The sequence below is a fragment of the Zootoca vivipara genome, chromosome 9 (genome assembly GCF_965207765.1).
Source record: "Zootoca vivipara chromosome 9, rZooViv2.hap1.1, whole genome shotgun sequence".
NCBI classification, from domain to species: Eukaryota; Metazoa; Chordata; class Lepidosauria; order Squamata; family Lacertidae; genus Zootoca; species Zootoca vivipara.
The window spans coordinates 66,491,182-66,507,930 of record NC_142592.1 but is presented as its reverse complement, the minus strand read 5'-3'; the positions used below and the strand labels follow the sequence as shown (position 1 = coordinate 66,507,930).

Sequence of the window (16,749 nt, the reverse complement as noted above, 5' to 3'; positions counted from 1 at the left end):
GGCACCACAGACACAGAGATGCCAGCATAAACAAACTTCACTAGCCAAACCACAAGGAGTGTCTGCTTGCTTCTCCAGCCATGGGACTCCAACTGCAAATAGCTGTGCCCAGGCCACACTTCAAAAGGGAAGTGTAGGATCAACACCTAAGCTTAAACTTAGAGGTGCATTTAACCTCACATGCACCTGCTGAATCCTTTAACCTGCAATTTGCCATGTACTAATCTGATATTTGCACCAAAACCTTTGGTAGGACTGGAAGTGTGAGTCTGAGTTATTTATATGACAAGGAAGGCTGGGACAGCTGAGAATAATCCCTGGCCAAGCTCTTGGGAGAGCCGCTGCCAGTCAGAGTACACTAGGATAAATGGACCTGTGGTCCAATTCAGTACAAGGCAGCTTTAAATGACAGGAGGATGGGCTATAAATCAGAAGTGGGGGAGCACAATCCAAGGTTCAAGACTTGGCACCTCCAGTTAAAGGGTTCTGGGTAACTGGGATGGGAAACGCTAAAGACATGCAGGGCTAGATAAATAACTAGCACCATGCAGTTTCATATACACATTCTCTCCCTCTCTCACAATGAGTTAGGAGAACATCTTGTGCCCCCATTATGTTCTTCCTAGTCACACAAAGGGTATAATGACTTCTATTTGTACCTAGCATGAGCTAGTAGATCAAGTAGTGTATTTTCTGTGTTCTTTTATGTCGTCCTCTTGTAATCAGGGATTGGACACTGAAATGAGGGCTGACCTAATTACGCCACTGCAAACGCAATAAATAAAGAGTTCACTTGTAACTTCACTTGTAGGTAAACAACTTAAAGCAGGGGGACAGGTAAGTTTCTATAGAGATGTTTTATATTAGTGGGACTGGGGGTATTAACTATGTAAGTGAGAATAGGCCAGTTATTGTCTCACCTTTGTGATTTGTGCTTAAGCGTGCTTTAAGTCATTTACCTATTGTCTTCTCTTGTACAAATTTTTATTTTCCTTCTGTTGATTTTGACACCTCAATGACTAAGCTCTTTAGCAATGAAACGTCTGATTATTGGAATGACATCTGAGAACTGAACCACTGGTATATCACAAGTGGACTCTTGATTTACTGTGTTTGCAATTGTTTAAGATAAAACCTATTTTGGAAAGAAACTACTTTTGCCTTTCTTATGGGCATTTATTGTTTGTTTACAGATATTTGCCTTGGTGATATTATCTTGTGTCGATTGCAGTAGTCACCACCCTGTTCATTGTTTTATTGCTAATTACACCACAGCATGTGCTGTCTCCTGGGAAGGATAGCAGGAACGGATGAATTCCCAGAAAGACCGGTGACGATAGTGAAATCACTATCTGTGGCACAGAGTTCTTTTCTTCATGCCAACTGCATTCCACCCCTTTCTGGTGCTGCTCTCTGGTTAGTAATTCAATGTAATCTGGATTATGGACTCATGGGTGATAGACCAAGTAGGATTCACAAATGACCGCTACATAAGAGGAAGATCTGATGAGCAAGCAGTAGGGTTTCTCCTCTAATATTTCCATCTGATTTGGGAACAAGAAAATTTGGTCTTCTGGGGAAATTTCTATCTGTCCTTTCACTAAGTTTGGCATGTGAGGCCCTTGTTATCTTAAAAGCAGGGCTGTCAACCAGTTTAATATAATTCAGCAGATGATTAGCTGTGTTTTAACTGATTAGCTACATTTGAATGTAGCTACAGTCATCCAATGTTAAACCACTGAGCCTAGGGCTTGCTGATCAGAAGGTCAGCGGTTCGAATCCCTGTGACGGGGTGAGCTCCCGTTGCTCGGTCCCAGCTCCTGCCAACCTAGCAGTTCGAAAGCATGTCAAAGTGCAAGTAGATAAATAGGAACCGCTATAGCGGGAAGGTAAACGGCGTTTCCATGTGCTGCTCTGGTTCGCCAGAAGCGGCTTTGCCATGCTGGCCACATGACCTGGAAGCTATATGCCGGCTCCCTCGGCCAATAATGCGAGATGAGCGCGCAACCCCAGAGTCGGTCACGACTGGACCTAATGGTCAGGGGTCCCTTTAGCTTTACACAGTTCAGTAAAAGCAGTTTTTCTGGGCAAACATGTGAAGCTCTCTTACATTGGACCATGCTATTGGTCCACCTAGCTCATTGTCTACCCTGACTAGCAGTGGATCTTCAGGGCTTCAGGCAGGGTAACTCTCCCAGCTCTACCTGGAGAAGCTGGGAATTGAAATGGGGACCTTGGACATGAAAAGCACACACTCCACCACTGTTCTACAACCTTTTTACCCTACATGAATGAAGGTAACCATTTCATAGTTGGAAGGGACCCCAAGGGCCATCTAGTCCAACCCCCTGCAATGCAGGAATCTCAGCTAAAGCATCCATAACAGATGGGTACCCAGCATCTGCTTAAAACCCTCCAAGGAAAGAGATTCCACCACCTCCCAAAGGAGACCATTCCACTTTCAAACAGCTCTTACTGCCAGAAAGAGCATCTTCCTGTTTTTGAGTCAGAACCTCCTTTCTTGTAACTTGAAGTCATTGGCTTGAGTCCTACCCTCCAGAACAGGAGAAAACAAACATGCTCCTTCGTCCATGTGACTGTCCTTGAGATATTTGAATATGGCTAACATAGCTCCCCTCAGTCTCCTCTTTTCCAGGCTCCACATACCCAGCTCCTTCAACTGTTCCTCATAAGGCATGGTTTCCAGGCTTTTGATCATCTTTGTCGCCCTCCTCTGCACACCTTCCAGCTTGTCAGAATCCTTCTTAAATTCTGGTGCTCAGAACTGGACACAGGATTCTTGGTAGTGTCTGACTAAGGCAGAATAGATTGGGACTATTGCTTCCCTTGATCTGGACACTATTTTACTTCATAATTTAATAATTTGAAAAATTCCAAAATAACTTGCTGCATTTAATAAAGCAAATGAAAATTACATGGGTGGAGCATTACTCTTGCTCCTCCTACCACCACCATCAAACCCATCCATCACCAACAGGTGATTCAGTATTAAAAACAGTCAAAACTACCGTAATACAATACGGTGGTAGTCTGTATTTTACAATTTTAGGGCGTCCTAATGGTTTTATTGCACACTGCCATGAAATCTTTTTGAATGAGTTGGCAGTGTAGAAATACACTCACATAAGTAAAATAAATCTAAACTTATTCCCTTATTTGCCTTTTCCTGCTAAAGAATAAAACCTCCAAATGCTTCAGCCCGTCCTTGAAGGGAAGGACCTGAAGGGTGCCACCTGGCCCTCAAGCAAGCCTTACCTGTAGGCCGCAGTGCAGGTGTCCTTGTATTCCTGGAGTTTGACACATACCATGTTGAGGAACTGGTCAGAGTAGGCGCTCAGGTAATGCATCAAATTCATGAGGTCCTGGACGGTCTTTTCCACAATCACTGTGCTCTGCCGAAAGAAAGAAAGAAAGAAAGAAAGAAAGAAAGAAAGAAAGAAAGAAAGAAAGAAAGAAAGAAGAAAGAAAGAAAGAAAGAAAGAAAGAAAGAAAGAAAGAAAGAAAGAAATTTTCTAAAGGCTTGTCATGGTGGGCCCCTGCCAAGAGAAACATTTTTCGAGCCTTTCTAAGTTTATTTGGCACAAGCAAGCAAACCAAGAACACCATCGTTAGTTTTAATTACTGTAAATGCAACAATTCAATACAACGGCGTAAGATTCTCGTTTTAAACCTTGGGTACTTCTTCATGCAGAATATAGTTGAATTCATCAATTCACTCTCACATGATGTAGTGATGGCCGCCAATTCTCTCCTTCAGAACAAATTCATGAAGGGTAAGGATATGGCTACTGTCAGGGTTGTTACGACTACTCCAGAGTAACGACTTTCCACATGCTTGTCTTTCAAAAGTCTTTATTAGTGCACCTTATTTACAGTGTAACGAGCTGCTGGTTTCATGTCTCCTCATTCCGAGTCAGAATCCGGCACTGCCCCTTTTCGCGACTTTGACCAACATAAAAGCCTCGGGACAGTGAATCTCCTCCCCTTTCTCCTCCTCCTCAATACCAGTGTTGGGGGGGAAGGGTCTACAGTCTGCCTTCTGCCTGTCCACCCTTCCCGCCTCTCTCTCTTCCTGCCTGTGGAGCAGGGGCTCTCCAATGCTGCCAGAGCCCTGGCACTCCTTCTCCGTCTCCTGACTCACCCCTTCAGACCCCGCGCTTTCATGACTGCTTGGAGATGGGCTGCTTCTGATGAGAGGGGGGGGCTGTGTACAACTTCTATTGTTGGATGCAGGATGTTTCTGAATACCAGTTTCTGGGAATCACAAGTGCTCAGGTCCTGCTTCCCATAGGCATCTGGTTGGTCACTGCGAGAAAAGGGTTTTTTTTCCTTTCCTAAACCAACCCATTCCCCAAAACGCACCACCCTTTCTATGTTGGCAAAGTGCTCCAGCCCCCAATCATTTTGCTTTACTCTATATCTTTTCCAGGTAAGCAATTTTTTTTTTAGTTGGTTTCTGTGAGAAGCTTCATATCCCTTTCTCGATTCGTGTTGGCCCTGAAGAGCCAGTGGCTCGAGCCAACATCCCCACAAGTTATCTCAACACAGCTGGTTTGCTATTACAGCATTTTGTATGCTCTCTGGGTATCTGCACACTTCTCTTTCATGAAAGGCCTACTGATGGGTGCAGGAAAGAAAGAGAAAGGTAAAACTAACTTCCAGAGGGGCAACTGTGTTAGCTTCCTGCGGCAAAAACAAGAGTCTTGTGGCACCTTAAAATTACTAACCAATTTAACACGCTGCAAAGTAATATTTCGCTTCACAGAATAGCAGGGTTATTTTCTGAGCTGTGCACTTAAAAGCAAGAGGCTGATGCATCTTCCAAGCGCTGCTTTGGTTTACATATTGAATTAAAGTCCTCCGTGTAGCTGATTCCGTTGACTGCGACAGGTGAGGCATTCTCTCCCCGCCTCCCTTGCAAGAGAGTCGGACACTTCTTGCATTCGAAGTTGCAAAACCTCATCAGAGTCAAAGCTGGAGCCTCTCCGCTACCCTCCCCCAAGCCTGGCTTCCTTCTCAGCATCGATTTTAAGATTAAAGTACTGCAAGAAGGACCCAGATCCATAATCCTGTTCCTGCAGATTTACCGGTGAGTGACAGGAATTGATTCTGCTCTCCAAGCTGCTAAAAAGAATAAGGAAGCCTCCCCCTCGCTCAGCGCTGCAACCTGGCCCTTTGCATGTGTGGCACGTTATTCCGAGGGAAGCTTGACAGTCGTCAAAGGCACTTTGCAGAGAGTGTCCTTGGCTGGGAATATAGGGTGGTGAAAAACACTTCAGCTCTGCACAGCTACTGATATTCCACAGCTGCCCTGTTACCACTCACGACTTTCTGAGCTGAAGGTATCCCATCGGTCATAGCCTCAGTCCACCTGGGGCTTGAGCAAGCTCCTGCTTTCAGAGGCTGCCTGGGGCTGAAGGAGGTAGGGCTGGTCAAGCACCTGGCCAGCCAGAACACTAAAAAAATATATGATGGGATTGAGCCTTGGACTGAATCACAAACTGTGCATGGCAGCCCCAGCCAGAAGGACTAACAGACCCCACTCCTGGGTTTCAAAAGGTCCTTTTGGGCATTGACCCACAGACCTTCTAGGTAAAGGTAAAGGGACCCCTGACCATTAGGTCCAGTCGTGACCGACTCTGGGGTTGCGCGCTCATCTTGCATTATTGGCCAAGGGAGCCGGCGTATAGCTTCCAGGTCATGTGGCCAGCATGACAAAGCCGCTTCTGGCGAACCAGAGCAGCACATGGAAACGCCGTTTACCTTCCCACTGTAGCGGTTCCTATTTATCTACTTGCATTTTGACGTGCTTTCAAACTGCTAGGTTGGCAGGAGCTGGGACCAAGCAACGGGAGCTCACCCCGTCACAGGGATTCGAACCGCCAACCTTCTGATCAGCAAGCCCTAGGCTCAGTGATTTAACCACAGCGCCCCCTGGGTCCCTCACAGACCTTCTACTGTCCTTCAAAAGACTCCATCTTCTCTTTATACAACTTTACGTTTGTGTGTCATGTTCAATTGTCCCTGGAGGAATGTCACCAGTATTGTAACAATTGCCATGATGAAAGTCACCAGATGCTACAATAAGGGTGAGAGATGATGCATCTGAAAACAAAAGTCTTGGGTTGCATGTGCTCCGGGCAAAAAGGAAATTTGGTTTATGCACTCAAGCACCTGCCGTTGGTTTCTCGGACTCACAGTGAAGGTTAAAACTGACCAAATTTCAAGCTTCCTTGTTTTCAGGAGCCCTTCAGTTGGCAACTGTCATGGGATTTGAGCACACCACTGGTCAGGTCTCTACTGCGGATAAAACTGATGTTTTGAGCATGACTACAGATCAGTGGCAGAGCATCTGCTTTGTAAGACCAGGGTTCAACCCTGGAAGTATCTGTTTAGAAGGATCTGGAAGCAGGTTATGGGAAAGACCCTCCTCTGCCTGAACCCATCCTTTGAGAGCTGCTGGAAAAGGCATTCTAGGCTAGAAGGAGGTTGTTGCTGCCATCAATACTGTTTGTATCTTTATTTTTAGATCTTATTAAGATTTAATGTGGAAACTATTAATTTGGTTGTGTACCTTCCGATGTGTTTTATTGTTTATGACTACTTTTATTATATGTATTTATTTCATGTTGTAAGCTGCCTTGAGCATGTACGGAAAAGCAGCATACAAATACAATGATGTACGCATGCATCTATGTATGTATGCATGCTGTGGTCAAATCCTGCTTGCTGGTTTCCCACAGGCATCTGGTTGGCTACTGTGAGAACAGGATGCTGGACTACACTGGCTATTGACCTGATCCAGCAGGCTTACCTTATGTGCTCCTTAATGAGGAAGACCACACCTCACCAGGGAGGGCATTCCACCAATGGAGAACCCCCACCAAGAAGGCCCTGTCAATGAGTCAGTGCCAGCCAGGCAGCACCCAGCTGTGGCACCACCAAAAGGGCCTCCTCTGCCAATTGTAGGACCCAAGATGGTTGATAGCGAGGGTGGTGCTCTTTTAGGTATTTGAGTTCCAAATTGCTTGTGACTTCACAGGCTGAAGGCATGGGTTGTTGTGGTTTTAAAATTGGGAGGACCACACACAAGAAAAATAAAAATAAAAAGCTTTGCAATACAGAAAATATTGTTTGTCTGGAGCGCATGTTTCAGGCTTTGAAATGATTTCCTGGATAACATTTGCCCAAACAAGAGAAACAGGGATTGACTGGCCCACGGAAGAGAGGAAACTTCTGATCTTGGATATTGTATGCAGACTTCTGGTTCCATCACACAACAAATCTGTATAGGCTAGATCAGGCATCCCCAAACTGCAGCCCTCCAGATGTTTTGGCCTACAACTCCCATGATCCCTAGCTAAGAGGACCAGTGGTCAGGGATGATGGGAATTGTAGTCCAAAACATCTGGAGGGCCGAAGTTTGGGGATGCCTGGGCTAGATGAAAGTATTTCAGCCTCACAGATATCGTGCTTTACCATGATGGTGGATCTTAAAATTCAAGCGAACTAGAGATGAAAATTTTGCAGAAACCAGCACCCTGTATGCGTGTGTGTATGTGTAATTTTCCTTCTGGGACATTTGGCAGGGTGTGTTTGTGTCAATGTCCTGTGTATATCTGGAGTTTTTAATTACTTTTCCTTGGCTACCGTCCTGCAAGTGTTCAAGCGCTGTTATATACACAGCATAAGGCTTTGGGAAGCATGATTCATTCCCTCGATGTGGCACTGATGGGGTCTATACAGCAGGGGGCTCCAGTGACCCGTGATGGGGCACTATTCATTAGGGAAGGGAGCTGCAAATATATAAATCAACATGTCAGAGGAAGGAGCCCTGGCCCGACCCAGCGGGAATGTGCGATACATACAGATTTGTTCCACTCCATGCCATTTCACCTGTCGTCAGCAGCGTGTACCGCGCAGTAATCAATTAGGCTGACAAGATTCTCTACAAATCGGCTTAGCTCCAGCTCCTCCTGTGCCTTTAGGGTGTAGCACAGAGAAATGAGGCTGCAGCTAAAGGGAGAGAGAGGGATGCTCCCCATAAGAAAGCAGCAGTTGTAAAACTTAGCACAGTGTTGCTCTCTCAACACCTCTTAACAGTAACAGCCAAATGGAGCCTCCATGTTCAGAGACAGTATACCAGGGGTCAGCAACCTTTTTCAGCCGTGGGCCAGTCCACTGTCCCTCAGATCTTGTGGGGGGCCGGACTAGATTTTGAATTAAAAAAAAAAATGAATGAATTCCTATGCCCCACAAATAACCCAGAGATGCATTTTAAATAAAAGCACACATTCTACTCTTGTAAAAACACGCTGATTCCCAGACTGTCCGTGGGCCAGATTGAGAAGGCGATTGGGCCGCACCGGCCCACGGGCCTTAGTTTGCCTACCCCTGCAGTATACCTTTAAATGTTAGGGAGCAAAGACCAGGAGAGGGCTGTTTTTGTTTGTTACTATGCTATTTATTTTTGTGTTTTCATATTGAAAACTTTTATATGCATGTTGTCTTTGTCCATGGAGTTTTCTTGGCAGGGATACTGGAGTGGCTTGCCAGTTCCTTCTCCAGGTGGATCATGTTTAGTCAAAACTCTCCACTATGACCTGTCCATCTTGGGTGGCCCTGCATGGCATAGCTCATAGCTTCTCTGAGTTATTCAAGCCCCTTTGCCATGACAAGGCATTGATCCATGAAGGGGCATTCACCTTGCCTACAAAGGTCCGTATAGTTAAAGCTATGGTTTTCCCAGTAGTGATGTATGGAAGTGAGAGCTGGACCATAAAGAAGGCTGATCGCTGAAGAATGGATGCTTTTGAATTATGGTGCTGGAGGAGACTCTTGAGAGTCCCATGGACTGCAAGAAGATCAAACCTATCCATTCTGAAGGAAATCAGCCCTGAGTGCTCCCTGGAAGGACAGATCCTGAAGCTGAGGCTCCAATACTTTGGCCACCTCATGAGAAGAGAAGAATCCTTGGAAAAGACCCTGATGTTGGGAAAGATGGAGGGCACTAGGAGAAGGGGATGACAGAGGACGAGATGGTTGGACAGTGTTCTCGAAGCTACGAGCATGAGTCTGACCAAACTGCAGGAGGCAGTGGAAGACAGGAGTGCCTGGCGTGCTATGGTCCATGGGGTCATGAAGAGTCGGACACGACTAAACGACTAAACAACAACAACAATTGAATACTGCCCTGTGATCCTTGGGTGAAGGGTGGTATAGAAATTGTTGCTGTTGTTGTTGTTAGTCTAGGGGTGTGTGTGTGTCTCTGGCTTGATCCAGCAGGGCTCTTATCATAGAATCATAGAATCATAGAATCATAGAGTTGGAAGAGACCACAAGGGCCATCCAGTCCAACCCCCTGCCAAGCAGGAAACACCATCAAAGCATTCCTGACAGATGGCTGTCAAGCCTCTGCTTAAAGACCTCCAAAGAAGGAGACTCCACCACACTCCTTGGCAGCAAATTCCACTGCCAAGGAATTCCACTGCTTATGTTTTATAAGAGCTATTCAGGGGAACTGTTATGCTGGGTAGAGGGAAGGCTTCGGGAGACAGACCCAGGCTGCAAACTCAACATCACTTAAAGGTTAGTTGAGCCACCCTGATATATATTCACAGGGAAAGTGGTTGAAAAGTGGCAGAAAGGTGGGTTTTTTCTGTCCTTTCAGTGCACAAAAGGGGATTCAAATCATCGTTAGTGTCATCACAAACATTCCTTGCATAACTTAATTCACACAAACTGACTATTCCCTCACCGTAGGTGACACAAAATTCAACTGCGCAAACTCTAAGGAAACTAAGATTTTGGTTACACTACCAGGACTGGGGAGACCTAAATTAAAATCCAACATCAACTATGGCGTTTACTATTGGCCTTAAATGTCTCTGTTACTTTGCTCCTTTCTCTGCCTTCTCTTTGCTCATCTGCCACTGATCTCCACTTTCAGCCTAACATTTCCACAGCTGCCCTGTCTATGGGCATTTTCCTGAGCTGCTGTTGACCACTTCAGCATCCTGACACACAGGAGCACAGAAAATGGCCTTATTCTGAGTCAGGCCGTTGATCCATCTAGTTCGGTATTGTCTATACTGTCTGACAACAGCTCTTCAGCATTTGATACCGGGGTCTCCCAGTCCTGCCTAGAGATGCCACGGACTGAACCTAGAGCCCTTTGTATACAAAGCAGAGGCTCTGCCATGGGGCAACAGCCCTTCTTTGACACCTGCTTTACTCTTTCCCACATTTTCCAGGAGAGAGACAGGACTCATCTTCTTACTCGGGCTTCCTGTATGATTTGCTTCCTGCATGCCTTCCATTTTCTACCTTTTTGTCCTTAGGTGTTGTATCTCTCTTTGGATTGTAAGTATGTGACTGGGCCTGCCAGTCCATCATCTTTCTTATGCACCCATTCTGCTTTTTGGTACTTTATCATATAGATTAATCAATATCTATTATATTTATCTATCCATAACTACATCTCGTTATCTCTTGGCTAGAGATATTGGGCCCAGAAAAGAACTTCCAGAGCTTGCAATCCTTGCTTTGAAGCAGAGACAAACACCAGAGGCTCCAAACGCTTCTGCGACTTCAATTAAAACAAGAGCTTGAAGTCTGAAGGGCAGCTTTGAGGAAAACTGCAGCCATTTTGAAAGGCTGCAGCAAAGCCAAAGACCCTTCTCTACGGGGCCCCCTTGAACTAGAGAAGGGACAAAACTGGCTTTGGTCAGCACATCAGGTCCCTATTGCCCCTACCCCTTCTGGGCCAAATTTGGCAGGTGGGCTTCACATTACACGGTGCTTTGAGGTCCCCCAAATCAGTGGATTAATTCAAAGTGTACACAAAGTTCTTTGCAAGCCCCTTTGAAGGATTTGCAAAGAGCCCTGTCCTGAACTTTTAAATCCTGCTGAGCAGTAAGACTTCAGGAGCAATACGCTTGGGGCTTCTGAAGCGCTGCCAATCAGCGGAAGAATTTATTTTAAAAATCCAGGAAAGAATATGAACAGAAACAGAAACAGGAAGGGGAGAACAACTGAACCTCTTAAGAGCATTGTAACAACAAAAGTAGAAAAATATACTAAGAATATCAAAGAAAAATGGATTCAATATGGGAATAAACCTTCAAAACTTCAAGGTTTATCAATGGCATTAATAAACACCATTATCAATATACTTAAAAGAATACAAGTGCCATGCCTAACACCATCAATTAAGTATAAGAACTAAACAGTTGAAACCTCACAAGATATAAGTGAACATATTTGGCAAGTTTACCAAGTACCAGGAAACACCCGTCAGGAAAACAGATAATAGAATATTTTCTACAATCACTGTGCCCAAAGTCACTAATGGAGATATAGCAATGTTGGAAGTCCTAATAATGGAAAAGGAAATTAATTAGATAATAGCTGACTTCATAACAATGCATCAGGAGCAGATGGGCTGAGTTTTTAAAAATCTTTTCTGGGAAAAAGCACTTACATTATGGGAAAATGATAAATAAGCCTTTGCAAATGGGAAATTTGCCAACATCATAGTCAGAAGTGATTGCAAAAGTACTTCCAAAAGCAGGAAAAGATTTGACGATTCCACAATCAGATGGAACGATTTCCCTCCTTAATCAAGATGTAAAAATATGGAGCCCTCTATTGGCAAACAGGTTAAGTAATATTATTCCAATGTGCATACACCAGGACCAAACAATGTTTATAAGGAGTAGAAAATTACAATCTAGTGCCAAGAAGGTAGTGGATTGAACAGAACTATGTAATAAACAAACAACTACCAGCCTTTCTTTTCCTGGATGTGGAAAAAGCTTTTGATAAGAATGAACTGGAAATTTGTATCAAGGATGCTACAATTAAAAAAAAAAAGGAACAGGAACTTTTAAAACATGGGAGGACTTGCTTTACTCTAAACCAATGCCCAGTGTACCACCCATCTACATGTATAATACTAATAGAAAGAGGAACAGGGCAAGATTGTAATTTCACAGAATTTGCCATCATTCTTGTTTACACTCTATTTGAATACATACAGAATTGGCAGCACATGCACAATTCACTCTGATCACAGAATCCAGGCGGGAAGGCCTGTTTGCTGGTGCAGAATGGGATGGCTTCTGGTACAGAGCACACTTAATTTCTCTTCCAATCTTCCTCACACTTGTCATTCATTCAAAGGTCATTTCATTATAGGCAGAGACAAGCAGCCTTCCCCAGCCCTCTCTTTGAGCTTAAGGCCATACTACTTTGTGATACTCACAGAGATTGACAGGATTTCAACACTGGTGTGAACACTGCTAGGAAAGATAGCACCAGTGGCAAAATTGCCTTCACAACATCTGCATCAGTCTATCTGGCTAACATGCCTAGCCTGAGTTCAGCCACCTGGGTTCAAGGAACCCAATGCTTTGGGTTCCCCCATCCCCCACCCCCAGCATCTGGCAGTCAAACATACTTGGGTGCCAGTTGCAGTGCTGGGATTATTTTCCTGATGTGAAATTTAGCGAGCCTCTATCATTTGTGTGTGGTAGTGCAAAAGCTCATTTGCAGGAAAAACACGACTAAAAATGTTTGCAGTGACCATAAGAGTGGTCTGCAGGCCACTGAGATCAAGGGCTCCTGGAGGGTCACTGGCAGCTATAATGCTGCAAGATTGGATGCACATAGGCAGTCTATTTTTTATTTGCTCATTTAACAAAATGTATATACCTCTTGATTGTAACAAAAACCTCTAAGGCGTTTAAAAGAAATACAAGAATATCAATAAAAAAAGGTAAAAATGGTCCAACACACTTTATAATAGTTAAAATTAACAGTAAAATAGATTAAACCATGTCGGCATCTACAGGGTTGGATATGTTTGCCTCAACAAGCAGGAGCAGAAAACAGTAGAGAGGTGTCTGTTCCCCCCCTCTCTCCACACACACTGTTTCTCCGAAAATAAAACGTAGCCATAAAATAAGCCGTAGCAGGATTTTTAAGCATTCAAGTAATATAAGCCATACCCCCAAAATAAGACATAGTGATAGGTGCAGCAGCAATGCCAGCCATGGTAGGAGGAAGAGGGGGGAAAATAAGACATCCCCTGAAAATAAGCCATAGTGTGTTTTTTGAGGAAAAACAAATATAAGACGGTGTCTTATTTTCGGAGAAACACGATATATACGGCATATACGATATATACATCAGTATTTCCCCCCATAGCAAACTGTTACTGCTCTCTGCACTTCCAGGCTGTAGACTGGCTGCAAATATTGTACTATTTTTTTAATATAAAAAAAGAGATTACTGAGGGAGAAACATGATACAGGTTTATGTGGAAAGAATAAATATTCAGTGTATGACTGTAATGGACAGGCAGTAGGCTGAAGAGCAGAAAAATTGCTTCACACAGTACGACTCAGTTTGTGGAACTCACTTAGATACATAAAACTGTAGAGTTGGAAGGGATTATGAGGATGATCTAGTCGAACCCCCTGCATTTCAGGAATCGTTCACCCAACATGGGGCTGGAACCCATGACCCTGAAATTAAAAGTTTCGTGTTCCACTGACTGAGCCTACCCCATGGCTTTTTACTTTCTTTTCAAAAAGTATTACCAAGCTGCTGCCATCCAGATGTTTTGATCTACAACTCCCATTGGCCCCAGCCAGCACTGTTGACTTAAATTTTGGAGGTGTTCCTTAGCAAATGTGGTGGTGCGGAACTGTGGAGGCCAAACTCACTATGGAAGTTGAGGTAGGATTTTCGCTCAGAACTAACCTCTCCACAGCTGGTAGCCACAAAAGTTCAAAATGACCAAAAGCATCATACCTTGGGCATTGAATGTTAGGGATGAAACAAAGGATGATTATCACCATGCTTCCAAGTTTCCCAGGGCATCTCACTTGCCATTTGTTTATTTAAAATATTTATCTCTTACAGTTCTGACCCTGAGGCACATAACGAGAGTCTAGAAACAAAAGCCCATAAAATATTTGAGGAACAGAATGTGTATCTATGTAGATGGACCTTGGTAGACCCAATTGGGCAACTCTTATGCTCCTTAAGAGTATGTTGAAATGTCCTGAGTTTTGGCACTGGTCTGAGCCAACGGTGCCTATGGAACCGTGTAGCTATTCCAAGAAGGCCCCTAGACAGACTGGCCTTTTCCCTTCCTGATTTATGTCTGCTACCAGTGCAGATGGCTTCCTGTCGATCTTGCTCTACAGAACTCCCAGGCAGTTGTGGATTTCACAGAGTAAGCATTTCAATTCTGTCTTGCTCTCATACATTATTTCCCCCATGCTAACGACAGTCAAGTTACTGTCCTGTGAAAAAATCCATTTAGCTCTAGCGAGGCTGGCTGCAAAGCGGGAAATGAAGGGCACCGGGGAAGCCTAAGCTGGCACCAGGCGAGCGCGGGCACAGCCATCCGCAAAGCACTCATCCATTACCCAATCAGTGGCATTTCCAAACCCAGCGGGGTTCAGCTGGGGTCCTGCTGGGAAACAGAAATTAACTTGAAATGGAAGTAATTCATCTTCAGAAGCTAGTCGTCTTTCTAAAGTGCTCCTTGGCAATAAAGGGGAGAGATCCAACAGCAACTTGGCACCATGAAATAAATGCTCACTGTGAAGCCGGGTGGTGCTCAAGAACAGAATGGCACTCCATCTTCATTTTGCCCATCTTCATTTTGTCCACTTAAAACACAACATGCACCTAAGTGACATCTGCATCTATGCATTGTTAGGCCACGTTAAAGGCTTCCTTAGCCCCAACTAAAATCCGACTTGCATCGTCACTGCACTGTTAAGCCAAATGCTATGCAGGTTAAGTAGCTACAAAGGAGTCTCCATGTAGCTGGAAGCCTTCAGGTGGCTTCGGGTGGAGCCATTGGTGGAGAAGCCCCTTGCAACCTCTTGCAATGCCACTGGCGTCTTCATTCACACAAGGAACTAAAAGTCACAGAGAAATTGTAGCATATTTCTTAGTCCTCTTCTACTGTTGGAAGCTGCCAGGTGTTTCTGAAGAGTGAGTGAGCCAATGGGCAGGCATGTGCCCCGGGGTGGTGGGGGTGGCATGGAGACCAGACTGGAAGTCAAAACCCAGGCAGCTGTAGCAGCTGTCAGAATCAACGGCAAGTATAGTCACAGAGCATCTTCTGACCACATGAAGGTCTCAAAGATTCCAAATTACATATTTGAAGGAACCTCCTACGTCTGTTCAAGGCCTATAACATCTGCATCTCAGTCCATCTGGCTGACCTTTTCTGGACTTTTTTTCATGATCAGTTATTAAGGTCAAATTATTATTTATACTGGACAGATATTCTGTCAACACTGAAATGTCACCAGAGTCGGACAGCTGGCAATGAAGTACACTAACTACATATTTACTGTCAAGGGATTTGGAGGCTTCATGCCGTTTTCTACATTATAGGGCATATTGTATAGCCTTCAGTGCAAAAATGCAGGATTTGAGAATCTTAGTTTCAACTTTTTGCAACTGTAAAAGTGAGTTGTATGTCCCCATGAATAAACAGGGGGAAATAAAACCAAAGTGGCATTTTTTTTGCTAGAGGTTGAGGGCTTGTCTAGACTACAGGTTTGCCATAAGTTGGGGCAAAGTTTTAAGCTGGCCTGCGTTGTCTATTTTACTAATCAAGGCAGGTGCAACACCTGCTGTTATACGGTAAGAGGGGACAGGATGTTGTTGTTGTTTAGTCGTTTAGTCGTGTCCGACTCTTCGTGACCCCATGGACCAGAGCACGCCAGGCACTCCTGTCTTGCACTGCCTCCCGCAGTTTGGTCAAACTCATGTTCGTAGCTTCGAGAACACTGTCCAACCATCTTGTCCTCTGTCGTCCCCTTCTCCTAGTGCCCTCAATCTTTCCCAACATCAGGGTCTTTTCCAAGGATTCTTCTCTTCTCATGAGGTGGCCAAAGTATTGGAGCCTCAGCTTCACGATCTGTCCTTCCAGGGAGCACTCAGGGCTGATTTCCTTAAGAATGGATAGGTTTGATCTTCTTGCAGTCCATGGGACTCTCAAGAGTCTCCTCCAGCACCATAATTCAAAAGCATCAATTCTTCGGCGATCAGCCTTCTTTATGGTCCAACTCTCACTTCCATACATCACTACTGGGAAAACCATAGCTTTAACTATACGGACCTTTGTCGGCAAGGTGATGTCTCTGCTTTTTAAGATGCTGTCTAGGTTTGTCATTGCTTTTCTCCCAAGAAGCAGGCGTCTTTTAATTTCGTGACTGCTGTCACCATCTGCAGTGATCAAGGAGCCCAAGAAAGTAAAATCTCTCACTGCCTCCATTTCTTCCCCTTCTATTTGCCAGGAGGTGATGGGACCAGTGGCCATGATCTTGGTTTTTTTGATGTTGAGCTTCAGACCATATTTTGCGCTCTCCTCTTTCACCATCATTAAAAGGTTCTTTAATTCCTCCTCGCTTTCTGCCATCAAGGTTGTGTCATCTGCATATCTGAGGTTGTTGATATTTCTTCCAGCAATCTTAATTCCGGCTTGGGATTCATTTAGTCCAGCCTTTCGCATGATGAATTCTGCATATAAGTTAAATAAGCAGGGAGACAATATACAACCTTGTCGTACTCCTTTCCCAATTTTGAACCAATCAGTTGTTCCATATCCAGTTCTAACTGTAGCTTCTTGTCCCACATAGAGATTTCTCAGGAGACAGATGAGGTGATCAGGCACTCCCATTTCTTTAAGAA

At 44.5% G+C, this 16,749-nt stretch overlaps 1 protein-coding gene across 1 annotated transcript in view; it reads right to left on the bottom strand.

Annotated features, from left to right (window-relative positions):
• Positions 1-16,749, bottom strand: part of EXOC4 (exocyst complex component 4) — a 374,045-nt gene that overhangs the window by 57,689 nt on the left and 299,607 nt on the right. The window contains exon 12 of the mRNA XM_035126670.3: positions 3,277-3,413. Coding sequence (XP_034982561.1) covers positions 3,277-3,413 — 137 coding nt within the window. The remainder of the gene's footprint in view (positions 1-3,276; positions 3,414-16,749) is intronic.